Source organism: Rattus norvegicus, chromosome 6 (assembly GCF_021556685.1).
Source record: "Rattus norvegicus strain SHRSP/BbbUtx chromosome 6, alternate assembly SHRSP_T2T, whole genome shotgun sequence".
NCBI classification, from domain to species: domain Eukaryota; kingdom Metazoa; phylum Chordata; class Mammalia; order Rodentia; family Muridae; genus Rattus; species Rattus norvegicus.
Genome location: NC_141539.1, coordinates 104387954 through 104415374, shown reverse-complemented (window position 1 = coordinate 104415374; position 27421 = coordinate 104387954). Strand labels below are relative to the sequence as shown.

The window sequence follows — 27421 nt, the reverse complement described above, 5'->3', positions numbered from 1 at the left end:
TGACTCAAACAGCCACCAAGTACCTAGATCTGTCATTCCAGGAGGGCCTTGTGAAAGGTAAAATTCTGCCTTTCCCTCTTCACGGATGAGCCGGAATGCTAACAAGCTTTTTCTCTGACTTCTTACTCCAGGAAGTGCCTTAGTCTGTTCTCCCAGTCCCAAGGAGAGAGCTTTCCCTCAGACTCAGCCGCCACTGGAGTTCGTGCCCCCAGAGACACCCCCGGCCCGGGATCAGTGGGTCCCAGATGAGACAGAGAGCATGTGCATGGTCTGCTGCAGAGAGCACTTCACCATGGTGAGCAGCCTCCGCCCTCAGCATCACTCCACACAGAGAAAAGCAGTGCTGGGCTGTGAGTTCTCAGCTGTCCACAAGGATAGTGATGTTTTCCAATCACCAATCCTACGGCTGTGTCTGCCTTCAACCTGACCTGAGTGCATCTTCAGGACCTATTCATTAGTAGACATCCTCAGATAGCCTTAAGTTATAAAAACCATTGTTGTTCCCAGTGGATGATAAAAACAGTCAAGAGTCTTTTGCAATCCTATATCTAGTCCCTATGTCTTTCACAATAAGACATGGCCTTGTAATAGTTGTGTATGCTAGCTCAGGAGACAGAAGACTCAGTTCCTCCTATCAGCTCTGCTTCCTAATAGCAATGTGACTGTAAACGTTTTCAATCTCATGGGCCTCTTATAAGCTACCGTTGATGTGTGAGTTGGCTCATGGAGTTGTTAAAACTACATACAATTGCATATGGTACCACAGTTAATACCAGTACCTGTCTAGTAGATTACATCAGCACTAATGTCAACAGCAGTGGTGTAATTTCTCTATGTCTCTTTCATCATCTATGAAAGAGTATAAAATGACTACCAACCTCTAAGAGTGAAATAGAGCAATCCATTAAAAACACAGACAGTTTGGAGGGGCTTGGGTATGCAGCTCACTTAAAAGAGTGGTGGCCTGGGGTTGGGGATTTGGCTCAGTGGTAGAGCGCTTACCTAGGAAGCGCAAGGTCCTGGGTTCGGTCCCCATCTCTGAAAAAAAAAAAAAAAAGAGTGGTGGCCTATCGTGGACCAAGCCCCTGGTTCAGTCCCAGTACCTCCTAAAATGGATGGGATGATATACAGCTGTGGTACCTGTACTCAAGAGGCGGAGACAGGAGGATCAGGCGTTCAGAGTCATCCTCTGCTACATAGTGAGTTTGAGGCCAGCCTGAGCTGCAGGAGACAGACCATGAGTCAAAAAAAAGCTAGAGAGATGGTGGTTCAGTGGTTAGGAATGCTGGCTGCTCTTACAGAAGACCAGAGTTCAGTTCCCAGCACCCACACCAGGCAGCTCCCAACCACTTCTAACTCTAGTTCTGGGGGACCTGGTGCCCTCCTCTGGGCTCTGTGTACCTGAACTCATGTGTACAGACCCACACACAGACAGACACAAACATGTAAATAGGAATAAAATAAAGCTTTAAGATGTTAATGCATAAAGCTTTTAATGTTTTTATTTTTTATTTGTGTTACTGAACATGGAGTCTGTTAATAATGCAGGTTAACTGTATGTAGCCCTCATGCAAACGCTGTTGCCCTCAGAGCCTGCAAGCTCGGAGAAGGCCATGGCGTGTGCATTGGTCTCTGTTCAGGGGCCGTTCCCATAGTCACCAGACTCCTGCACTGCAGCCACATTCAGAAGGAGCACAACAACTGCTTTACCAAGTGGTCGGGAGAACAAGACTCTGCGGTTCCCTGCTAGATGTTACTGTAGCCCAGGCTGGCCTCGGACTCTCAGAAATCCCCCTACCTCAGCCTCCTGAGTGCCCACCTTCCCTGTTGCTTCTTACAGTGTCTCCACATGTTGCTTCCACACAGAGGCAAACCTCGTCAGGAACTGTTAGTTGCAAATGGTGCAGGACTTAGAACATTTGTTCTTCGGCCGAATAATACCTTAGAATGTTTGGTGGGCTTTTGTTTGTTTTCTTTTTCTTTTCTTTCATGTGTATGAGAGAGGGGGTGTTGAAATTCCAACCCAGGACCTTGTGCACTAAGCATTTCCCTAAGTGTGACCTTTCCCAGGACAAGGGCTAGTGCTCATGTTCAGGAAAAACCTAAGTGCCTGGTCTTCTTAATAAGCCATGATTGATCAAAAAAGAAGTATGAACATATGAATGACAGCCTCACTTTCATCTCTTGCCTTTCCTTCTGTCTCGATGGCTTTCCTCAGTTCAACAGGCGTCATCACTGTCGCCGCTGTGGGCGGCTAGTGTGCGGTTCCTGCTCCACCAAGAAAATGGTGGTGGAAGGCTGCAGAGAAAACCCAACACGCGTTTGTGACCAGTGCTACAGCTACTACAACAAAGAGTGAGTGTGTGACACCATCATGGACCACTGTCACCTCCCCAGGGTCCTTACTGTTCCTTCTCTCCCACTGTGCAGTATTATACTGTATTACACCACAGAGGTGTTTGACTTAACATGTGCACAGCAGTGTCATTAACTATATTGTGAAATGCGTGTAGAACGAGTGACTTTGTCAGACACTTTGTAGATGGGGAGTAGGATAAGAAGGAAGTGTTCAGAGTTCTCACAGGCTGGTTTTTTTTTTCTGAAATTGAGACACTGATCCTCAGCCCTTCCACACACTGAGGTCACCATCTCTCCTTGTCACCTCTCCTGTTACCTGGCTACCTGTGGTTCATGTGACTCCAGCTGGACTTGGGACGATGTGTCCATACCCGCTGGTGTGTGAGCGCATCTGCTCTAGCTCTGTACTGGTAGTCGTCTTGGCTGGTTACTCACAGACAAGCCCTTACACTCCCCTGCACATGGTTAACTCCAGATAAATTTCAGTAGCTGCCCCTCCCTTTGGCAAGGCAGATGGATGAAGAGGATGTTTTGTGAGTCATGGTGACTTGGATTTTTTTTCTATTGTTTCTCATTGAGAGTGTGAAGTGTAAAGTTCTTAGGGCACCTGGGGAAAATCAGCTATGCGAAAGCAATATTATTTGGAGTCTCAGGTTTCATTTTATTCAGTAGACTTAACTGGATTTTGTATTCTACTCAGAAGGATTTTTGGTCATTGTTTACCATAATAAGTATTGACTGCATAGGAGTGAAGCATGTCACAGGCGTCGAGCAGCTCCCGAGACCCTGACAGGGATTACCCAAACACCATCCTAGCGGGGTTTTAAATGAGCAGTCGATGTTAATGGGGAGTCTTTCCAGCAGTCACTCTGCAATAGTTCCATTACCCTGAGGGAACCTCATTTTAATAGGGAGACAGCCAATAAGCACACCACAAGGTGATTGGATGAGAGCAGTGGTGACAGAACAACAGATTGGCCCAGGGAGTTAAGAGACTCTCCTGGAGGTGACCCCAAGAGATGAGTCTTAGAGAATGAGAAGTTTGGTAGAAAAGAGACCTAAAAAAGAACAGGGAAAAAGAAAAAAAGAAAGAAAGAAAAAGTATTCCCAGAAGGTGGAGAAGCAGATGCAGGAGATGACCCATTTGAGGAGCTGTGAGTAGGTAGATGACAGCTAGGGTTCTGATCAGTGGACCCTGGATGTAAAGCAGGCAGCCAAACCCAGAAGCCTTATTGGCACAAGGCTTTGGCCTGCTCCCTGGTGCCGTGGACTGGAGTGGGTCAGCTTGTTCCTTATACACATTGTAAACTTGGCCCTTGAGCAGAGCTGGAGGTGGAACCATGGGACCCTTACAGCCCGAGGACAGGTCATGGGTGGCAGGAGATGGCTAAAGGAGCTGTCATGCCAACTCTCAGAAGCCTGTCTTCTGAGGGATGCTTCCCACATGAGCAGCTTCTGAAGAGCTCTTAAGCAGCAGCAGAATGGGAGCAGATCTGAATTCCTGAAACCTGCTACAGCCACGAGTAGAGGCTAGGTGGTCAGAGTCAAGGAGAGTTATTGCAGATTTATGGCAAAGTTATTACAGAAGCCAGCAAAAAACCATGAGATCTCCTCAGTCAGAGAGAGAGATGGGGACTTTTAAATGGATGTATAAGAGATAAAAGAGACAAAAAACATGGTAAGAGATGGTCATGAACAGCAAGGAAGAAAAAAGTTATGTGTGATTAATTTTCTGACCGTCTTCCTTACAGCCTTATTGCTGGGAATAGATGCCCTGACCACAGCCATTCTCATGAAGGAAAACATTTAACTGGGGCTGGCTGGCGGTTCAGAGGTGTAGTTCTTTATCTTCATGCCAGGAAGCATGGCAGTGTACAGGCTGACATCGTGCTAGAGAAGGAACTGAGAGTTCTACATCTTGATCCTCAGGCAGCAGGAAGAGATTGAGACACACTAGGCCTGGCTTGAAATCTGAAACCCCAAAACCTACTCCTGGTGACACACTTCCTCCAACACCACCATACCTACTCCATCAAGGCCACACCTCCCAATAGTGTCAGTCCCATGAGCCTATGGGGCCTGTTCCACTCAAACTGTCACACTGACCAATGACTAGTAGAACAAATGTCAGTTCTCTTCACTAAGGGCGAAACAGAGAAGTGATTGTTGAGGCATTCTGTTTCTCTCTGTTTCTAGTGCACCAGAGGAGAGCCCATGCCAGTCAGAAGGTAAGGCCTAAATCTGTTTGCTGTGTCTCTGTTGTCAGTGCACCAGCTGCAACTGATGACTGTGACAACTCAGTCCACTTGGTGCAGCAATGGAAAACTGTGGCTTTTCTATCAACCGGTTCCCTTGACATCCTTCACGAGAACCTTTAGCTAAGCCCATGGCTTCTAGTACTGGGAAGGCCAACAACCAAGGACTTTGGGTTTTAGCTTTTAGTAGGCGACCCCATCCACCACCACTCCAGCTCCCTCCTCCATTTGTCCTCCATCCAGTGCTTTGTCCTTCCCTCAGGTGATTACTGTGTTTAGCCAGTGCCTTTCCAAAGCAGGGTAGTTTTGGGAGTATCCAGTGGTTGAGCCATGTCTTTCAGGGTTTCTTGTGTGAATCATCACAGTCATATCACAAATGCTGTGACATCTATCCCAGACCTATGCCTGGGGAAGAGGACTTGAGGTACCCGGTGGGCTCTCCTAAAGAAAATGAAAGTGGGGAGAATGCAATCAAGGACACTCACTGCTCTCACAGAGACAGACCCAGGTTTGGTTCCCAGTGCCCGAACCAGATTCATAACTGTCTGAACAACTAATTCCAGGCAATCCAGTACCCTCTCCTGGCCTCTGTAGGCACATGCACACGAATGTGCATACACACACACACACACACACACACACACACACACACACACACACACACACATAAACTCACGCAGGCACACACACAAACAAGTAAATAAGTCCTTAAAAAAGAAAAGGGAAAGGACCAAGAAGAAAGATGGGGGCCCTCAGACAGCAGGCAGGTAGCTGCTGGTGACAGACACACCAGCTTGCCAGATTGCAGGACCAGCCAGTGATTGGCACATGAATAACAAGCCTCTTCTCAGTTCCAGACAGCGCTAAAAATGAAAGCCCTTCTTATTCAGCTGTGGTGAGAATCCCCAAAGCAACTGAGGTGGAATGGATCTTGAGTCTAAATGAGGAAGAAAATGAGCTGGTGCGCAGTGAGTTTTACTATGAGCAGGTAATAACCATAAAACATAATGTCATATAAGGTTCTTTATGATGTGTCACAGTATAGCCAGAAATATGAAGGTTGCTGACGAAGCCTGGTGCATGTTTGCATACCATACAATTATTTGAGAGATTAAACGGGTAACCCAGTCAGGCAGATGGTGAGGACCATCTCTAGAAATGCACAAAGAGAAGCCAGAAGACGGTGTGAGTGTGATTGCACCTGTGGGACAGAAGACCAAGAAAGGAGGCCACCTGTGGAAATTGGCAAGCAGTAGGAAGTTCCTGGACAGCCAGGGCTGTGTAGAGAGACTGTGTCTGAAAAACAAAGCAAAAGACAACATAAGAAGTAGGAACTGTAGGCATATAATCCTCTTCTGACAGTATGAGAGAACCTAGCAGCCAGTGCTTCAGAGTTATGAGCGTCTGAAATGTGGCTGCTCTGTTGGTTTGCTGTGGAATGTCCAGCTTCCTCCTGCAGTGGTTTCCAGACCTACAGCTGTATTTAAACAATGCTCTGGTCTCTGAATTCACTGTCTTTTTCTTCTTTCCCATCCTGATCAGGCCCCCAGCGCCTCCCTGTGCATTGCCATCCTGAACCTACACCGAGACAGCATCGCCTGTGGTCACCAGCTGATTGAGCACTGCTGCAGGCTGTCCAGGGGCCTCACCAACCCAGAGGTGGACGCCGGGCTGCTCATAGACATCATGAAGCAGCTACTCTTCAGTGCCAAAATGATGTTCGTCAAGGCTGGCCAGAGCCAGGACTTGGCTCTTTGTGACAGGTACATAAGAAGGAGCCCCCATTTTTTTTTTCTTTTTATACAGTGGCAGGTTTTTATCTGGCTTCCTTTTCTGACTCTACTATGACCTTCCTTTCATCCTCCCATCCTCTCTGACCGACATCCCATTTTGGTGTTGGTGAGATATAAGTACTCATCACAAGTGGTCCAGCTGGTGGCCTTGCCCTATGTCAGCCTGTATCCTTTCCTTTTCCACAGTCCTTAAAAACAGACTATGTTCATTTGCTTTCTATTACCATGATAAAACAACATGACTAAAAGCAGTTCTGGGAGGAAGGGGCTTATTCAGCACAGAGTTCCACGTCATGGTCCATCACAGAAGGAAGTCAGGGCAGGGACCTGGAGGGAGGCACTGAAGCACAGGCCATGTAGGAGTGCTGCTCACTGGCTTGCTGCTCCTCACGGCTTGCCCATCCTTTCTTGTACCGTTCAGGAACACCTGTCCAAGGGTAGCACCTCCCCAGTGAGCTAGGCCCGCTCACGTCAATCACTAATAAGGAAAGAGCCTGCAGCCTTGCCTGGGCCCATCTTATGGAGGCACTTTCTCAGTCCAGAGTCCCTCTTCCTAAATCAGTTCAGCTTTTGTCAAGTTCACATAACACTAGCACAGAGACTTTCCCTAGCTGTACCCTGTCACAAAGCAAGGAAAGACCTTAACTAGATTCTTTGTCATTAAAATAATTTAGAGAAGTACCTTTAGTGTCTGTGGAACCCTAGTTTTTAAAAGAAATGTGACCAGTGATTAACCTTGCAAAAAAACTCCTCTCCTGTCTTGACTGTGACCTCTGGGACATCTGGAAAATGGGTCCATGAAAACAATTTGGGGGCACCTAGCCTCACTACATGAAGTTTGTCTCTGGGACCGACATGGTGGAAGGAAAGAACCAAGTCCCCCCACAGGTCCTCTGACCGCTACATACATGCCATTGGGCACTCGTGCACTGATGTGCACACAATAAATGAATAGATGTCTTTTAAAAAGGTTGGGGAACCAGTGGGGAACTTCAATCATGGTGGACTGTGAGTCATCCTATGGAAGTGGGGAGAGCGTAACTGGTGGTTAGCCTCCCTTCTCCCACAGATTCCTGTACAACCTGCTTTGATTCCATCCATTAACTTGACAATGAAAACTCCTAGTTCCTTCCTTACCCACCCAGAGGTGTGACTCATGAAGTGTGCTCCAGCTCCAATCCCAGCCAGCCTTGGGAGCCCGGGATAGAAGGTGCTTTGAAGCATAAGTGCCTCCTTCAGACACTCACTTACAGCACATACCTGCAGCATCATCTCTTAACGTTCTAACCTCAGACAAGTCTGCTTAACCCCAGTGAGCCTCCCAAGGGTGGCACACATTCAGGAAGCCCTGACGTTAACAGAGTTCTCACCCATACACAGGGTCATGGGCTTCCCGAACAGTTTACAGCCCTTTGAAATCAATCAGTCAATCACTCTCTCTCTCTCTGTCTTCTCTCTCTCTCCCTCTACACACACACACACACACACACACACACACACGCGCGCGCGCCTGCTTTAGTATGATGACTGTATGTGATTCTATCCATGGGCGAGGACTCATCTCTGCTACATATTGCTATACAAACCAGAATATTCAGTTTTTAACTATGTCCCCTTCTGATGGATAAACAAATAAAAATGAATATATTTCAAAACAAACAAATAACACATCTATTTCAAATGTTTTCATTTTCCAAATGGAGAGTTATATTATGGTCAAATCTGATTTTACATTTTACTATCCTCCTGTCCCCACCTGTCCCCACCTGTCCCCACCTGTCCCCACCAAGTTAAAAATCATTAAATATATGGAATCAGAAAAATTGCTAAGCAGATAAGTCAGGTACCACAGGTTTTTGGGGTTTTGTTTTGGGTTTTTTTCGGTAATTATGAGACAGAACTCCAGAACCATGGATGTAAGCTTGCTGCATCAGGCAGAATGGTCGGACCCTCTGGACTCTGTCTTAATAAGGTTCTCCCAGTGCTCAGGTGTCAGGAGTAAGGTTGTTGCTGGGGTATATGGAAGACTGTTGTTAGGCCAGAGAAAGAATATGAAGTTCAGGAGACTAGACCAGAAAGGCCAAGGGGCTCCTGAAGGTACCACCATAGTAATAGCGAAACCACTGTACTGACCAGGAGTACGGGTCAGTGGGTTTTGCTGTTTTGTTTTGTTCCTTAGGGATTAGTTTTTATTTTTATATAGCCTTATTTGCTCTTTCTCCCGTAGCTACATCAGCAAGGTAGACGTGCTGCATATTTTAGTCGCTGCTGCCTACCGCCATATGCCGTCTCTAGATCAGATCTTGCAGCCGGCCTCGGTAACCAGGCTGAGGAACCAGCTCCTGGAAGCGGAGTACTACCAACTGGGCGTTGAGGTGAGACAAAGATGAAGCTTCCTTTGACCCTGCTGCCATGAGTGGCTTTGAATCAGGCGGTACCATCTCTCCATTGTCCTCATAATGGAAACGTACAGGGTACACCCAGCCTGCTGGGGTGAGAGTTACAGCGCTTGATTGGTGGGCTGATGATTGGGCAAAGGAACGGAACAGAGCTTGGGAGACTCTCAGACCTGAAAGTATACGCCTCTCATTTTTACCTCCAGGTCTCTACAAAGACTGGGCTTGATTCCACAGGAGCATGGCACGCCTGGGGCATGGCCTGCCTCAAAGCTGGGAACCTCACTGCTGCTAGGGAGAAGTTCAGTCGCTGCCTGAAGCCTCCTTTGGACCTGAACCAACTGAGTCATGGCTCGAGGCTAGTCCAGGATGTGGTGGAGTACCTGGAGTCCACAGTGAGACCCCTCGTTTCCTTGGTAAGAGCAAAGCAGAGAGTGGACCCTGTTCAGGAGAGGCTGGGGACAGTAGGGATCCAGGGAGAGGACTGGCTTAATCCTATCAGCAGTGCATTTGGGCTCATCCTCACCTGAGGTCTGTCTGTCTGTTTCTATTACATGTGGTTAGGTAAGTGACTGTATGGTTAAATAAGTGACACAGAGTCGGGGGGTTTTTTGGGGATTTTTTGTTTGTTGACTTTTTGGTTTTTGGTTTTTCCTTTTTTTTTTTTTTTTTTTTTTTTTTTTTTTCTTTTCTTTTTTTTCGGAGCTGGGGACCGAACCCAGGGCCTTGCGCTTGCTAGGCAAGCGCTCTACCACTGAGCTAAATCCCCAACCCCCGGTTTTTGGTTTTTCAAGACAGGGTTTCTCTGTGTAGCCTTCGCTGTCCTGGATCACATTGTAGACCAGGCTGGCCTTGAACTCATAGAAATCACCTGCCTCTGCCTCTCAAGTGCTGGGATTACAGGCACGTGCCATGGCCACTCAGTTACAAAGTCAGTTTTTTAAAAGAAACTCTAAAAACATATTAAAAAATTAAAATCATGGGGCTGGGGATTTAGCTCAGTGGTAGAGCGCTTACCTAGGAAGCACAAGGCCCTGGGTTCGGTCCCCAGCTCCGAAAAAAAGAACCAAAGAAAAAAAAAAAATTAAAATCATATAACCAGATTACTGAGTTTTAATATTCCATTTAGAGTTTCTTCATTTTTTCATTTTGTACAGAGTATGTTGCAGTGTATTTGTGTGCGGCTGTGTGTACTCACCCATGTGAATGTGTGGAGGGAGGTCAGAGGTCATTGCTGTCTTCTCTCACTCTTTCCATTTTGTTTATACTTTTGTTTTGAGTCTGTGAGCGTGCGCGCGCGCGCGCAAACACACACACACACACACACACACACACACACACACACACACACACACAGACAGACAGACACTCCAGAAGGTCAGAGGACAACTTGCAGGAGTCAGTTCTGTCCTCCCTCCAGGATGAAATTCGGAGATCAGGCTGGTTTGTGGTGCCCTCAATGGCTGAACCTTCTTGCCCCACCCTACTCTGTTTCTCTTTCACAGCAAGGTGTGTCGCTGAACCTGGAGCTCACTGCTTCTAGTAGATTCTCCTTCCCGCTGCAGTCTGCACACTCAAACACTGGGTTACAGATACACGCCAGGACAGCAGCTTACACACGCAGGGACGCTGGGGTCCACAGAACGGCACAGCGAGCACTCTGAAAACTGGTTTCATTTTGTTTAATCCAGAACAGCCTTGAACTCACGATCCTCATGCCTCAAGCACATGTGCACCATCCACCCTAGCTAGTGTAAGATCTGCTGAGAGACAGGCAGAGTAACGCAGGCCCACAGTCTGGGCTACTCGGAAGCTGAGAGGCTTGGAAGAGGGAAAATAACTTCTTAAACACTGCAGTTCAAGGTCACATGGAGTAGTCCAGGAAGACTGTCAGTAAACAAACAAGGTGTTTATGGTGTTGAATGGAGCTTGAGTTTGTGCCCTCCCGTAGAGGCGCTTGTATCCTACCTGCTTTTCTGCTCTAAAACTTGTCGTTCCCTCAGGCAGCCGGGCTCCACACTGCAGCAGCGTATGGCCCGCCACCTCTGCCGCCACCTCCACCACAGCTTCTAGGGGCTGAGAAAACTCGGTGCTCTCCACCTTTGATTGTAGGCTTCTTTTTTGAGACAGGGTTTCTCTGTGTGGCCCTTGCTGTCCTGGAACTTGCTATGTAGACCAGGCTGACCTTGAACTCATAGCTCTACCTGCCTTTGCCTCCCAAGTCCCAGCTTCTGTGTATTGCGTTACAATTACAATACACCATGCCCCAGCTTTTCTCACTTTCTCTTTTTCCTGCCAGCAAGATGATGATTACTTTGCCACCTTGAGGGAACTAGAAGCCACCCTTCGAACCCAGAGCCTCTTCCTGGAGGCCATTCCTGATGGGAAGATCATGAACAACACTTACTACCAAGAATGTCTCTTCTACCTGCACAACTACAGCACCAACCTGGCCATCATCAGTTTCTACATGAGGCATAACTGCCTTCGGGAAGCCCTGCTGCACCTGCTCAACAAGGTAAGACACTCAGACATGGGCCAAGGACAGTGGCTGCCCCATCACCTCCTTAGACGTAGTTCAGTGTCCTACTGTGAGATCATTTCCAGCAGAGTCAGGTCAGAATGAAACTTGTCTATACGGTTGTCCAACGAGGGAAGCAAGTCTTAACTTAAGAGCCTAATAACCCTCCTGACCAACAATAGCAAATTCTCCCAAAGCACAGGGCACAGTCAGAGAATCAACCCGGCCTCTGGAGTGAGGTGCTCAGTGGGAGTTTTGTGTAGCACCAGGCACATGTGTGTGCACAGGAGGAAGCAGCACGCCCTCTCCTTGTTCTCTCTCCCCTGGCACTTCCCACTGGAGGCAAGAGCACTGAGAGCCATCACTCTTCTGTTTACTTATTGACAGAGAGAGAGGGGGGGGGGAGGAAGGAAGGGGTAGGTTTGAGGGAGGGAGAGAGAAAGTCTGTACACAGGGGTCATGGTGCATGCGGTGGTCAGGGGATAAATTTTAGGAGTCACTCCTCACCTTCCACCTTTGAGGCAGGCTCTCCTGTCTCTGCTGCTCTTCTGCATCCTGTAAGCTAAGCTTTCTCCTGTTTCTGCCTTCCATCTCACCGCAGGCATCCTGAGCTTACAGGTACACGCTACTGCACATTACATGGGCTCCAGGACCAGACTCAAGTCATCAGGTTGCATAGCAAAAGCTTTTACCCTCTGAGCTCTCTCCTAGGCCTGCACTTCTTTTTATCTCTCCACATTCCATGGTAACTTCCTGACAAAGCAACTGATATTTACCAGATTTCACAGAGAACTAAACATCATCCAGCCACACTAAATCAGAACAGCAGCCAACAACAGTTTGCAAATAGGTCTATTTTGTAGACGACTCCAAGAGAAAAGCAGCATCATGGTAACTAGACCCTTCTAGGTCGGTGAAAGGGAGACCATTGCTTGGCTGGTGAGTCTTCGCTGCTGAGCGTGTCTTAAGAGTCATATAGAATGAGCCTTATTATTTGGAATTTAATGTCCCCTTTTCCTCCATCTCCACATGAGTTGAGAAATAACGATGTTTCTGGCAGGCACAGACTAATGGTGTACATCATCAGGTCCTTTGCCTTGGATAAGTGCAGCCAGAGGTAAGCAGCTCATCTCCTTATCCAGGAGAAGCTGACGACAGCACTGCCTCACTCTGAGGCTCTGTGGTCTCCTGTCATCAGCTACCCTTGCCTTTTTAAGAGCCTTCCTTTATCCTCAAGCAAGTGGGGACACAGAAAAAATGCACTGAAAAACGACACTTGAGCTCCTAGCATGGGCAGGGCTTCTATGAATTCCTTCCCTGTCACACTGCCCTTGGTGTGAACATCCTAAACATGACACCCTCCTGTTATTCCTCTCCCCAGAGGGCCTCCATGAATCATTAGGGTGAAGGACATCTCCTTAGCATGCAGCTGGACCTCGAGATCTGTCTCCATATTTCTAATGTTTTTTTTATTCACCACAAATGCTATTCCATATTCCAGACTCACCAAAATGTTAACATCAATATCTTTGTTAGTCTTCCTGCACTGTTCCACCTATCCAGAATGCCCCAGCCCCATTTTCTTGGAGAAATTCCATTCATCCTTTCGGGCTAAACAGGGATTAAGCATCCCTAGACCAGAGGCAGAGTCAGGCATATTTCTGTGAGTTCAAGGCCAGCCTGGTCTATGTTTCAAGTTCTAAGATATCTGGTGCTCAGTAGAGAGGAAGAAGAGAAGAGCAGGAAAGGAGAAAGAGAGGCAGAAGAAGGTGAAGGAAGGGTGGGGAGGAGCAGTCAAGAGAAGAAGGGAGCAGAAGAGCAGGGTTATGCAATATTAGATGGGGTGCCCAGAGAAGGTGGCCTCTGAGTGAAGGGCTGAAAGACAGGACAGTTGGAGGGATTGCGGCCCAAGAAGAGGAAGTAACAAAGAGAAAGGTTAGGGTAGCTAAAGCCAGGAAAGATGGGACAGGTCAGTAGCAGAAACAATCAGGAAGGCAATAGCTAAGTCATACAGTATATGTAGACATTGGGAGAACCTGGGCTTCATAGTGCATGAGTAACAAAATCACTGGAAGATGGTGGACAGAAGGGTAACTTCATCTGATTCATGTGCCGGCAAAATTGATTTGTTGGCTTTATATGGAAGAGACAGGAGTGGGCAGTGGGAGGTCATGGAGAAGGCTACTTCAGTAACCCAGGCGCGCTAATGGTGGTCAGCGTGTGAGTGTGCATGGGCAGCTTCTGAGTAGGTCCCCAAGGCAGAACTTGCTAAAAAGTTCTCTATCAGAGTTTGAGGAGGAAAATGGTCCTGAGGCTTTCGGCCTGAACTACTGGAAGAATGGAATTGTGGGAAAGAGGAAGGTATGGAAGGAGCAGTTTTCAGTGTGTTGAATTTGTCAGCTTTGCAGGAAGACATGTTGAAAGGTGGCTGGGTTCCATGGGAGATGCCGATCCAGAGACCCTGGAGGGTGAGCAGGCTGGAGATAGAGGCGTGAATGTCATCAACACACAACATGGAAAGCCATGCCTGGGACTGGATAGACTCACTGGGGAACTAGAGATAGAAGAGGAGTCCTACAGGGAGGAGAGGAACCAGCTAAGGAGCTCAGTGGCCAGAGATGTCGAAAGAAAACCTGCAGGGGATGGTTCCTAGTATCCTGGAAGCAAAATAAAGATATTTTTTTCTCAATTAAAGGTGAAAGTTTTAAGCTTAAAGGTTTTCAAGGAGAAGGAAGTCATCATCTGTCAAAATCTGCTGGTCCCATTGGGGTCGACAAACCAGTCCTCTAGTGTGTGAGAGGTGTTTGATTGGTCCCCGACACCACAAAGAACCAATTCTGATAGAATTAACATGTAGAGCTCCTTCTTAGCTAGTTAGCTGCAGTGTGATAGCATTTTGGGGCAAAAGCGATGTTAGGGGAATCAGAGCGAAAACCTGTGACACAGGATGGGAGGTGGTGCTCAAGGAAGACACTTAGGCTCAAAGCAAATCCTAGAGCCTGCCAGAAGCAGCCCTCACAGTTCTGACTTCTTACCTTACCCTGCTCCAGGAAAGTCCTGCAGAAGTCTTCATAGAAGGCATTTTCCAGCCAAGCTATAAAAGTGGGAAGCTGCACACTTTGGAAAACTTACTGGAATCCATTGATCCAACCTTGGAGAGCTGGGGAGCATACCTGATCGCTGCGTGCCAGCATCTGCAGAAGAAGAACTACTACCACATCCTGTACGAGCTGCAGCAGTTTATGAAGGTGACGACGCCCAGCCGCCCTTCCTCTCCTGTCCCTGGGGCCCTGTCCTGCAGGAGAGGCTGTGCAAGATGAGGGAACCAGGGAGACACTTGACCCTGACCTTGGCATTCCACCAGGCTCTCTGACATTGTTAAATATTTAAACTTTAATCCTACATTTAGAGCAAAACTTTAATCTTGTCCATAGTAATGTTCTTTAGAATTAAAAAAACATGGGGCTGGACAGATGACTCAGCAGTTAAGAGAACTGTCTGGGGGTTGGGGATTTAGCTCAGTGGTAGAGCGCTTGCCTAGGAAGCACAAGGCCCTGGGTTCGGTCCCCAGCTCCGAAAAAAAGAACCAAAAAAAAAAAAGAGAGAGAGAGAGAGAACTGTCTGCTCCTCCAAAGGATCCAGGTTCAATTTCCAGCACCCACATGGTGACTCAGAACTATCCATAACTCCAGTCCTAAGAAACAATGCTCTCTTCTTATCTCCATGGGCTCCAGGTCCACATGTGATACACAGACATACATGAAGCAAAATACTCACACACATAAAATAAAATAAAGCTAATTTAAAAAAAATTCAAGGACTATAAAAGTTAAAAACAAACAAACAAAAAAAAGATTTATCTATAAGGAATGATGTTCCAGAAAGCTGGAGTCTTTAGAAGAAAACACATACAAGTAGAAAGGCCAAGTTTCCCCAAACTGTCTGAGGTTTCTCAGTGCTATAATATCAAAGAAATTACATCAACGGATGCCACATTAAGACTCCATTCTCAATGGAGAATCCAAAGGCTCTTCCTTTAGATCTCCACAGGGAAAAATAACATCCAACCCAAGAGCTTGTCCTGCAGTCCACTGTAAGGAGGTGTCTGGGACCATGTAATCACCAATGTAAAATGGCAGCTCAGTTGGCGATAGGGAAGGCACTTCTAATCAGGGAAGAAGGGAGGACCTGGAGTGGAGCTCACTGGGCCAGAATGTGAAGGTCTCCTGTGAATTCTCATGACCACACTCCAACATCTCTCCCAACCCGAACATTCGCTTTTTCACTCCTAGGACCAAGTCCGAGCTGCCATGACCTGTATTCGGTTCTTCAGTCACAAAGCAAAGTCATACACAGAGCTGGGAGAGAAGCTGTCATGGTTGCTTAAGGCCAAGGACCACCTGAAGATCTACCTCCAAGAAAACTCCCGCAGCTCCGGAAGGAAGAAAACCACCTTCTTCCGGAAGAAGATGGCTGCCGCTGATGTGTCCAGGTATTGAATGCCTCTCAGGTGGTCAGTGCAGGTGGGAAGCTGGGGCTGAAAAGGCATCAGCCCTGGATGACAAAGTCTGCTACAACCTGGAAAGCTCCCGAGGTGCTTGAAGGGAGGGAATTCGGATCACGTGCTACAGCCAGACTGAGCCCCTCATTCTGTACAATGAGGGGGGGAAAAGGTCCCATGCAATGTCTCTATACTCCTCTTTCTCCCTTGGCACACGTCAGCCACTGGCCAACCCAGCCTCCAGGATCCTCAACCCAAGTGCTTCCTTCTTTTATGCTTGTCAGCCCCTCTGTTTAGAACATACTCTCTGAAGTAAATGCTTAGCCAGTCATGGTAGCCCATGCTAAAGCGAAGGATTGTGAATTTGAAGTGAGTCTAAGCAATGTAGTTAGATGTAGTCTCAAAAAAAAAAAAACAAAAAAAACCCTGAGGAAACAAAATTTCCACCACTCTAATTTGTTACCTTTTTAGACTCAGTCACTAAAGCTCTTCTGTCTGGTTCCTGTCTGCTTCTCTAGTGTGAGTTGTGAGGTCCAGCACAGGCCTCCATCCTCACTCTGGTACCTGCCACACAGGTATTCAGCAATTATTTGTTGCTCCAGGGCTGGGACTTCATCCAGCTCCGCAGTGCACCCTAACTACCGTGCATCTGTGGGTGGACCTAGGTCCTTCCTTTTTGCCAAGCCATAGCTGTTTGGAAGGTATTTCAAGACCCTTGACTTCATGTAACTTGTCTGGTCTTTCTGTGGCCATGGTGAACCAATCAGCTAGCCACAGACACCCCACTCCTGAGAGCCTCACAAGGCTGGACCACGCCTGCCCTGTCCCCATAGGCACATGAACACGCTGCAGCTCCAGATGGAAGTGACCAGATTCTTACATCGCTGCGAAAGTGCCAGGACCTCTCAGATCACCACCCTGCCTCTGCCAACACTCTTCGGAAACAACCACATGAAAATGGAAGTTGCCTGCCAGGTACGCAGAGTGTGTCACCTCTGGCAGACAGCTCACGTCTCTCAGGATGCTTATTCCAGGTGTAATTATCTGACTGTGTCCGTTGTTTCCTGGACGGCATCCTCCATACTGGAAAGCAAGCCTCAGGCTAGAGGCAGAGTCCAGTTTGGTCACTTGTGTCTCTCGTACTTGGATGCTTAGTAAAATCTCAACATATATTCAATAATTAAATGCATTGGGTATGGTGGCTCATATCTGTAATCCCAGCACTAGAGTGGCAGAAGTAGGAGAATCGTTACAAGTTCAAGGCCAGCCTGATCTACAAAGTGAGTTCTAAGCCACCTAGGACTGTGGTGGAAAACCCTGTCTCTACAGAAAACATGATGATGGTGGTGGTGGTGGTGGTGGTAGTGGTGGTAATAGTGATATTGATAGGAACCCTGTTCTTTGTTTTGTTTTTGTTTTAATTGAGAAGCTATTTGAATAATTGTGATTCCTTTAAGCATATCTCTCTCTCCATCAGGTCATGCTGGGAGGGAAAAACGTGGAAGATGGTTTTGGAATTGCATTCCGTGTTCTGCAGGTATGATATGTTTGTTAGTCAAGTGTATGCCAAGGGAACCCACACCTGACATTTCTGTGAAATGCTATTCTTTAAAAAAATGGTATCCCAAGAGGAGTGGATTTACGTGTGTATGAGGGGTGAAATCAGAGGTGATACAGAACTGGATCAAATGCTAGGCTCTCTGTCACTTAGCCACAAGCCAACCTTAGCCCCTCAAAAGATATCGAGGAGCCCATGTAAGGCAGCTGCCCAGAACTGGTTTACTGCAGAACTTTCACTCACCTTCAGGTCTGGAAGGAGGAGCCAGAACATGTCTCCCGAGGCCTGTGTGTAGCGTAAGGGCTAACCTAGACTAGGTTTAGTGTATTTATCTGGCAAGTTTCAGGAAGTGAGTCTTTTGATAATCTGTTTCAACACTTAGGCAGCTCTTAACAGACAACACTATTTCCCAAAGAAAAATGAATCAGGGGAGAGAGAATTTGTCGTAGGAGTTAAGTAGAATGTCTTTTGCAAGTCCATGGAGCCAGGCATGGTGGCACAGCCTGGAATCTCAGTGTTTGGGAAATTGAGGCAGTCAGATCAGGCGTTCAAGACCAGCCTTGACCCTGTCCTGAAGAGAAGAAAAAGAAAAGAACCGGAAGTTCATAGGATGCACCATTCCATCTACTGAGGAGGTGGTGTTTGTAATCACTTCTTAAATGTTTGCCTGACTCCTTTCTTGCTTTCCTGTATGGCTTCCCATGGTGGACGTCCCTGATGCCCTAAGTCCATCATCCTACGTTCTGTCCTAGGACTTCCAGCTGGACGCTGCTGTGACCTACTGCAGAGCTGCCAGGCAGCTGGTTGAGAAAGAAAAATATGGGGAGATTCGACAGCTGCTCAAATGTGTCAGTGAGTCAGGCATGGCAGCCAAAAGCGATGGCGACACCATCCTCCTCAACTGCCTGGAAGCCTTCAAGAGAATTCCACCCCAGGTGTGCTACCTCCTGGGTCTCTCCAGTCCTCTGTCTGCTCCTGTATCATTCTGTCTGCACCCTCCTCCTCCCCCCCACCTCCTCCTCCTCTTCTTTTTCCTCTTCCTCCTCCCCCTCCTCCTCCTCTTCTTTTTCCTCTTCCTCCTCTTCCTCTTCCTCCTCCTCCTCTTTTTCCTCCTCCTCACTACAAGATTCATTTCTCTTTCCAACACTGCAACCATGGCCTCCCTCTTCCCAGCCCTCTCCCTGTGTAGTTCATGATTGTGACTTCTGTATCCAGAAGATGTGGCTCAGCATCTTCTCATCTAATACTGTGTATTCCCAGAAGTGTCTGTGCACAGATCAGAGTGGCCTTTGTAGCACATTGACTACAAACCATGCTTGTGGGGCAAACAGAGACTCATGTATTTGTGACTGCTCAGCATAGGCCACTTAGAAGACATCCCTTCTAGCCCAGTTTTCAAGCGTATTATTAGCTCTAATTTATTATTCGTGTAATGGGAATTGAGTTAGAGAGAACTATCAAGCAAGTGTCCCTACCTCGGAGTTACAATATCTGGGCTCAGTGTGGATTGAGTTTCTTCTCTCTTTCACGGCTGCTATGTCTCTGTTGTACACAGGAGCTGGAGGGACTGATCCAGGCCATCCACAGCGATGACAACAAGGTGAGCAGCCATGTCCTGGCCCTGCTGACGCAGCTGAGTGAGAGCACTGAGCTTCTCTCACTTCCATGCAGTTCATAGTTCAGTTTTCTTTGCTACCCAGGGCCTAGACAGTGGCTTTAAAGCCCCAGAGGGTATAGACAGGGGCCGATGAACATTGGCTGCCCAAACATTTGCCTTCCCAACTCTTTATCCCTGAAGACTGTTTAACTCTCCGTGTTATTCTGAGGTCTCTCACCATATAGCCAAGGTAGGGGACACCTGCTTGATTTCCGTCTTCAGGTATAAGGTTTCTAGGGAGGCAGTTTTTTCCTTGTTCAAAAGAGTTCAGTAAGGAAAACCCCACTATGTCAGCTACTGTTCTCATTAATGTGACAAAATACTTGACAAGAAGCAATTGAAGGAAGGAAAGACGCATTCTGACTTAGAGTTGAGGGATATACTCCATAGCAGTGGGGAGGAAAAGGGGAAGAGATGGCCGTCTGGTGACACTGCATCCAGAGGTAGAAAGCACCAGGAGACCAGGTCCTAAACCCTCAGTGCCCACCCCAGGTGACCACTTCCTTTAGCAAATGTGTGGCCTTCTGAAACACTGCCACCAGCTGCAGACAAGTAGATCTAACATATGAGGGGCATTCACATTCAGACCAAAGCATCCACTCTGCCCTCGGAGGACAGTGCTCCTCTGGAGCCCACGAACTCTTCCCTGCTTCAGACATGACTGAACCTTTGGCTTACATTGCCTCTGTTATGAGTGCCAGCTAGGACAAAAGTGTCGCTGTTTGTGGCTGGCCATGGGATCAACTGTTCTACATCTTCAGGAAGGCAGAGTCCCACAGAAGCAAAGCCAGACCAGTGGCCATCGGGAGACAGATTTCCTAGCAGCCAAGTCCCTTGTGGTATAATGCCTCGTGTCAGGTGGTGGTATCTTACACAACTGTAGGACTGCTCCTGCGGCAGCGTCAGTCCCCAGACAGAGCATGCCAGCCATCGTTCTCAGTCTTGGTCTTAAGGGAAACATGTTCTAAGTATTTCCTCACAGTCTGAGTAACATCCTAATTGGATCCTCAGAAAGGATGGATCCTCACATTCTGAAACGACGGTTACTTTTGTAGAGTCTGAATGAGAACCAAGAGTCAAGCTAGACAGTTATTACTACTCTTCAGTTGTTTTGCTCAGCAGCTGTTCTATGGTGCTTTCAGGACCTCGTTTGATTCCCCATCACCTTATAATCATTATTCCCCTATTGAATTTTGCCTGTCAACTTGTGGTTCATACAGTTAGCAGTAACTAGAGCTAGATGAGGGCTCACCCCCTATGGCAGTATATACATACATACATACACACACACACACACACACACACACACACACACACACACACACCAAATTGCTTCAGTGAGCTCACAGCACACCAGATGTATTCTGTAGTGGGAAACTATATGTAATCAAGCCCTTGGCAGGTTAAGACTCACCCACCTCCAAAAAGATAACACATTTTACATGGAGCAAAAATAAATGCATGCATGCATGCATGCATCTCTGATTCAGAAATAACTGTTATAGCAGAAACTAAGCTGCCAGTGGGAGCTCAGCCACAGCTTATGGAGGCCGTGGTACTGCTCAGCCACGAGTGATGGCTAACCAGAAGGTGCTGGTAAAACCCAAGCCAAGAAGAAAAGGGTTCTTGAGTTGAGACAGAGAGCGTAGGAAATACGGAGAGCTTTAAGTTCAGATTTGGTGATGTGATACAGCTCAATGGTGGGAGGGCTCGCCCAGCATGCATGGGCCCAGGTTTAATCCCCAGTGCCACCCACCCACCCAAAGGCTTTTTGGCTTTGTTTCTTTTTCTTTTAATTCAGCATGTTCAAAACACACAACCAGAAAAGGGAATCTGTAAACCCTTTGTAAAAGAAAGGTATGATCATTTACACATATATTCAGTTACCCATGTAAGGCTCATTAATTGAACACTGACTACCAGCTAGGCACCAAGAATACAAAGTGTAGAAAAAGCAAACACTATTCCTGCGCTCTCAGACCGTGCAGTCTAGTCAAGAACAATCACCAAGTAACTATAAAATCACAGCGTGTAGATAATGGCAATATTAGCTCTGATTCTAAAAAGATGTTGGAAGAATAGACAGAGGCCAGATTCTGCCTACCTTAGTTTCTAAATCTTATTTTACCTGTGATAGCTCTTTACATTAGAACATAGGGCCATGCAATAGCCTACTGCCTAGAACACTTCAAATTGTTATAAAACAATAAAAGGCAAGAACCTCGCTCTCGATCTGGTGAGTGAGAAGTATCGTCCATCTGCCTGTGCTTTCTGGTGCTCTCTGTGCTTACTGATTTTCCTTGGTGGTCATCTCATCCCCAATGCCTAGGTCCGGGCCTATCTGACGTGTTGCAAGCTGCGTTCTGCCTACCTGATTGCCGTGAAGCAAGAACACACTCAGGCCGCCGCCCTCGTCCAGCAGGTGCAGCAGGCTGCCAAAAGCAGCGGGGATTCTGTAGTGCAAGACATCTGTGCTCAGTGGCTTCTGACAAGCCATTCCCGTGGTGCCCATGGTTCAGGCTCCAGGAAGTGACCCAGGGCTGCGGAACCTGGGAACTACAGCCTGGGAACTATAGCAACAGGCACAGTGCCACACAGCGCCCTCCATCTCCATCTTCCTGTGGAGTGGGACTTCTGCTCCTGCCCCAGGTTGGAGTGAGCAAGTCGGACTCTACTTACCTGAATGGGCAAGAGTAGGTCCTTTCACACAAGTGCCATGTAAAATTGTAGACTCTGTGTTTGTCTGCAAATAGCCACTTTCTACCTCAGAGTGACTGTGTGTGTGTGTGCATGTGTGCACACCCGTGTGCATGCTCCTGTGCACTCATGTTTACGCCCAAGCATTTTTCTGAACAAATGAGATTCCTCCATTGAAGAGAGGCACTTTACTTCCTACTTTCTGCTAGTCTGAAGACCTTCAGTGTGTTTGGTTCTTGTCCCAGGTCGGCCTGTTCATCCACAGTTCCCCTCTATGCAGACACACATGCTTTAACAGCTCCTCCTAACTGGAGGGATCAACAGAATTACAGAGCAATGCCAAAAAGGTTGCTTTTCCCCAAAATTCAGAGCGAATGTTAGGAGTATGGCTGTGGAATATGTCAGCTTTCCCTGCCATACCTCTCACAAGCACAAGGTTTTCAAGTGTGGGCATCTGAAAGCTCTGGCAATGGTATAAAGAGTCAGATCTGGGAGACTGAGGCCAGACCCCTTCACATTCATTCAGAGGGAGGAAAGGGCCAACCCTTCTGAGCACAAAGCTGGCTCTTGTCAGTATCCCTGCTGCAGGGTTGACAGGGAGAGAAATGGTAGCCAAGACCCTGGGGCTGAATGAATGCTAGACTCTACCTGTTTGCATTCCATTTGTGTTTGTACCTCAGGAATTAGTTAAGAAGCCATTTCTCCATCCCTCGTGCTTCCCCTTGGCCTCCTCAGGGCCATGGGTTGGATATGCAAAGACCTAGCTCATTGAGGCAGTAGTGCACTGAGGGATTTGCTTCAGAGTTGGGTCTACAGGCAAGGCAGAACAAGCGGATAACAAGTAATTCTCACCCAGGGGTGGGGAACTGTATGAAGGGTTTACTGTGCATCTGCTTTTCACCTGGGGTGGGTTGGTGCTCTAGACAGAGGGTCTGTCATTTGGTGACTGGGAGCCCTAAAGAAAGGCCTGTGGCCCCAAGTCTCCTACCAGCCAGAGCTCAGCCTATTGGTCTCCCCTTTGCTGCCAAGGCAACAGGAACTGGAACTGAAGTCAGTGTCTCTGGTGCTTAGAAACCCTGCTCATTTCTTCTGAACCAAGTTTTTCTTAATTAACAGTTGTTAGTGGACATCTGTCAGATTCCAAGCTTTGGTCCTAGTAGAGAAGAAAGGCTGAAATGGGCTCCCTTGAGGGTAAAGTCTGACAGTGGCCTTTCCTTCCTGATGCATAGAACACACCACAGCTCCCAGGAACCCCCATTGCCTGAGGTCAGCTTACACTCAAGGCTGTCTATGTTTGCACTGAACATAAGCACTTTACACAACTGGGTTGTAAGTCTTGCAGCCCTCGATTTAGGATGACACAACTAGATTTCCCTGACTTTCTCTAACTTGAATTGTAAAATAGGTGGACCATTGACCAGGTTAACAGAGAAAAGATTGCAGACCTAAGACATCATACTGTGGTTTCCTGAAAAGCAACAATAACATCAAAATAGTTGTACATGTTGAGGGACTGTGTATCCTACCACAACCACGCCACAATAAACTGGCTGTCCCACATACTTCTTGGCTTCTAGGCTTTTTAAATTTTTTATTATTTACTATTATGTGCATTGGTGTTTTGTCTGCATGTATGTCTCTGTGAGGATGTCGGGTGTCCTGGAACTGGAGTAACAGACAGTTGTGTGCTGGGAATTGAACCTGGATCCTCTGGAAGAGCAGCCAGTGCTCTTATCATCCAAGTCATCACCCCTTGGCTTTATTTATATAAACACACTTTTTAAAAATTTTCATATGAGTGTATGTGTGTCTGTGTGTGTGCCTGTGTGTGTGCACACGCACATGCGTGTGACACATGCATGCCTGGCACCAGTGGAGGCCAGAAGAGGGTATCCAATCCCCTAGAATTAGAGTTACAAGTGGCTGTTAGCTTCCTAATAGGGTTTCTGGGAACTGAATTCAGATCCTGCATAAGAACAAGTGCTCTTAATGGTGTGTCTCATCCCATGCCTTCTATTTGATTTGAGACAAGGTCTCATATAGCACAGGCTGGTGTTGAAATTGCTGTATAGATGAAAGTGATCTTGAACCCCTCATCCTCTTGCCTCCATGTTCCCTGTTTCCAGACTCCTGTCTTTTGCTTGTGTGTTCTGTGGAAAGAAAAGATGAGTGGGAAATAAAGTTCAACTGGCTAACTTCCTCTTAAACAATTCCTGGAGTGACCATTCAAATCAAATGTGTTAAAAAAAAAAAAAAAACGATTAGTGGACCAGGGAGATGTTTCAGCGGGTAAAGCGCTCACCACACAGGCCTAACAACCTGAGTTTGATCCCTGCACCCATATGAAGATGGAAAGAAAGAGCTGACTCTTCCAGCCCTCTGACCTCCGATATACCATAGCATGAGATACCATGGTATGTACGCAAGAGCATGCACACACATGCACACACACTATACACATGTTAGTAAAGTTTAAAACCTTAAAAGGGGGCTGAACGTGATGACGCACACCCTTATTCCCAGCACTCAGAAGAGGCTGAAGGATCTCTTTGAGTTCAGGGCCAGCCTGGTCTACATAATAAGACTGTGTCTCGGAAAGACAAAGAGAGCAGTGAGTGTTCCTGCTCAGCTCCCTTTGGGACTGTGGAGATGGCTCATAGGTTAAGAGCATTGACTGCTTATCAAGAGAGCCCAGGTTCAATCCCAGCATCCACAGAGACTCACAACCATCTCTAACTCCAGGTCCAGAGACAACCTTCATCAAGGGCCCCAGGCACACGTATGGTACATAGACATATATGTGCAGGCAAAATACTCATATATATAAAATAAAATAGGTTTGTTTTTATGAAGTATTGTTTTATTAGTTTTCTAGGAATGTGACTCAATAAACAGCAGTTGCCTGATGTGTAAAGTCCTAGGTTCAATCCCCAATTTCACCATAAAAAAAATTAATTTAAAATCATCTTAGCATACCATCTACCACCAGAAAACTTGGTGTGTTTCATGTCTGCTCCAGGTGAAGGGGTGGAAATAGGTGATACATTAGGAGTAGAAAACATAAATAAGAGGTCCTCCTGTCACTACCCCACTGGCTGTCTCTCCCAGAGGTGACCAGGGTTACCAATATCTAATGTATAGTTCCCGGGACAGGGGAGTAGGCAGGGGAGTACTCCTGTCACAGCAAATTCTCTGCAATGAATGATTCTGAACTGCTGACTCAGAGGATATGTGCATTGGGGAAATAAGTCAGCTGCCTCCCATCATCCTTCACTGAATCTGCTCATCCTACCACTCCCACCATTCTTGCCCCTGATATTCACAAACTTTATGGATTATTTTGTTCTTGAAATAGGGTCTCAATTTCATAGTTTGTTGTTGTTGTTGTTGTAATTTTGCTCAGGTGATGGGAGACAGATGGCACACTGAAACCTTTTATAAAGTGAGTTGTCATTTTTTAAACTTTGTGATTCTTAGAATGATTGAAAATAGCCAACTATATTCTCACTATCAACTGGTTTGTGAATCTTTTTTGAGAACCACCTGTATGTATTTGAGAAGAGCATAATTCAAGCTTAAAAAAATATATATCAAAAAACCTGTTTGCCTGTCTTTCTCTTGGGGCTGTACGTTTGCAGAAGGATACCTGAAGTGAAAACCTTCGTGTCACAGCTCTTCTCCCTTTTCCCCAGAAATGTGAGCCCTTCCTATTCCTCATTCAAAACTAAACAATAAAAACAAGTACAGCAAAGAAATGATAATAATGAAAGGAGACCCGAAACATCTGGTGTGGACATGACACAAAGACATGTCACAACGAAGAACACTGAGACATTCCGTCTGAATTTAAGACAGATGAATAACGTGTTTAGAAACCCGACAGGCTAGGTTGCCAGAGGCCTTTGGCTGAGGCTTAGGCAAAGTAGATCCCAGGCAATTAGACTCTTAATACCCAGGCAAGCATATACCAATAGTTGCATTACCCTGGTGGAAACAGGCTCTTCTTGGTCTAACCCTCTCTCTTATGTTTTTTTCCTTGGGAAGATGTGAACAGACATATGTATTCACCTGGCATAGGACACCAATGACAGAACAAAGAAATAAATCCTCTCCAATGTGGCTTGGTAAACCAGTGAGTTTAGTAGGGATACTCAAAGGAGCATGGGTAAGTCTCTGGCAACCACATGACTGAAAAGCCCTCCCTAGCATGATCAATGACTCACAAAAACTCCCCCACCCCCTGGTAACACCGCTAGTGGACTCTGTCTTCATGAAATTTACTATATGTAAGTAGAAATCGTACATTTACTAAAGCACCAATATAGAAATAATTCCTGAGATAGGAAAAAAATCTTTGTGAGAAAATGGACAGAATGAAACATGTTTAAATCAAAACCGAAAAGGTGCTGATAAGAAAGCAAGAAAAATACATTTTTTAAGACGAGTACATGATACTTTATAAATCAGACAGGTCTGTAACGACTGGTCCCCATGGTCTCACTTTCCTGCTCCACACAGAACACCAGATGGAGAACTCAAGGACTTAAGGAGCAATGGAGTCACTGACCTTTTTTAAGATTTTATTTACTATATTCATGTGTATGCCTGGTGCCCATGGAAACCAGAAGAGGACATCAGATGCCCTGGAAGTGAAGTTATAGACTTGGAAGCTGCCATGAGGGTGATCCCCACCCACATACTCCCTCCCACCTCCATGCCCTGACATTCCCCTACACTGGGGCATTGAGCCTTGATAGGACCAAGGGCCTCTCCTTCCATTGATGCCATCCTCTGCTACATATGCAGCTGGAGCCATAGGTCCATCCCTGTGTACTCTTGGGATAGTGGTTTAGTCCCTGGGAGCTCTGGGGTATCTGGTTAGTTGATATTGTTATTCTTCCTATGGGGTTGCAAACCCCTTCAGTTCCTTCAGTCCTTTCTCTAACTCCTCCATTGGGGACCCCATTCTCAGTCCAGTGGTTGGCTTCGAGCATTTGCCTCTGTATTAGTCAGGCTCTAACAGAGCCTCTTAGGAGAAAGGTTATTTCCAGGGGCAAGAAGATAACTGTAAATAATGGAGATAAATGTGATCAAAGTACTACATCCATATGTGTGAAGATGTCATAATTAAAGCCATATTTTAAACAATTAACATATACTAATGAAATTTAAAAGCTATGTTTTATTGACAAGAACATTTATCAACAGATGCCCTTTGAATGCCTCAGATCTGGGACCAGTGAAGTTTGTTTCTTGGGCCCAAGTATTATGACATTGGGCACATCTGCCCACCTCTTCTGGATGACCTTCAGCAAGGAGTTCATGAGGACTACACCACAGAGAGGGGAGGCAGAGGGAATGAGAGCCATGTTTATGGAGGTGGATAGGTAGAGTCTTGATTTTTTTGTATTTATATGTCAAATCTATCTGGTCATAATCCACAGTGGAGCTCAGTGGTTCTGTACTTTAAGCCAACCGTCTCACTTCTCATAATAAAATACTGGCATTGAGAGAGACCTGACTGAATACCCAGCATGGTCAGCTTACTTTGTGTCCACACACAGTATTGTGAGAAAATTCTGGATGTACAGGTGGAGTGGCTGAGTAGGGTGACATGTGACTCACTGGACTAACAGACTGGTTTCCTCTCTTCCATTTCTCTCTGAGGGAAGACACAAGGCAATG

The 27421-nt window shown here is 46.7% G+C and overlaps 1 protein-coding gene across 3 annotated transcripts in view; it reads left to right on the top strand.

Moving 5' to 3' along the window:
* Zfyve26 (zinc finger FYVE-type containing 26) overlaps positions 1 to 23946 on the top strand; it is a 63571-nt gene extending 39625 nt beyond the window's left edge. For 2 of the 3 annotated variants that reach the window (XM_087553274.1, XM_087553273.1), the window contains exons 28-42: positions 132 to 295; positions 2219 to 2355; positions 4555 to 4586; positions 5465 to 5601; positions 6156 to 6376; positions 8634 to 8781; positions 9009 to 9218; positions 11102 to 11320; positions 14374 to 14571; positions 15616 to 15815; positions 16658 to 16799; positions 17302 to 17361; positions 18135 to 18317; positions 18938 to 18982; positions 21369 to 23946. In XM_087553274.1, the coding sequence (XP_087409400.1) occupies positions 132 to 295; positions 2219 to 2355; positions 4555 to 4586; positions 5465 to 5601; positions 6156 to 6376; positions 8634 to 8781; positions 9009 to 9218; positions 11102 to 11320; positions 14374 to 14571; positions 15616 to 15815; positions 16658 to 16799; positions 17302 to 17361; positions 18135 to 18317; positions 18938 to 18982; positions 21369 to 21572 (2300 nt within the window). In that variant the 3' untranslated portion in view covers positions 21573 to 23946. 3 annotated transcript variants of the gene reach the window in all.
* Positions 23947 to 27421: the final 3475 nt, after the last annotated feature.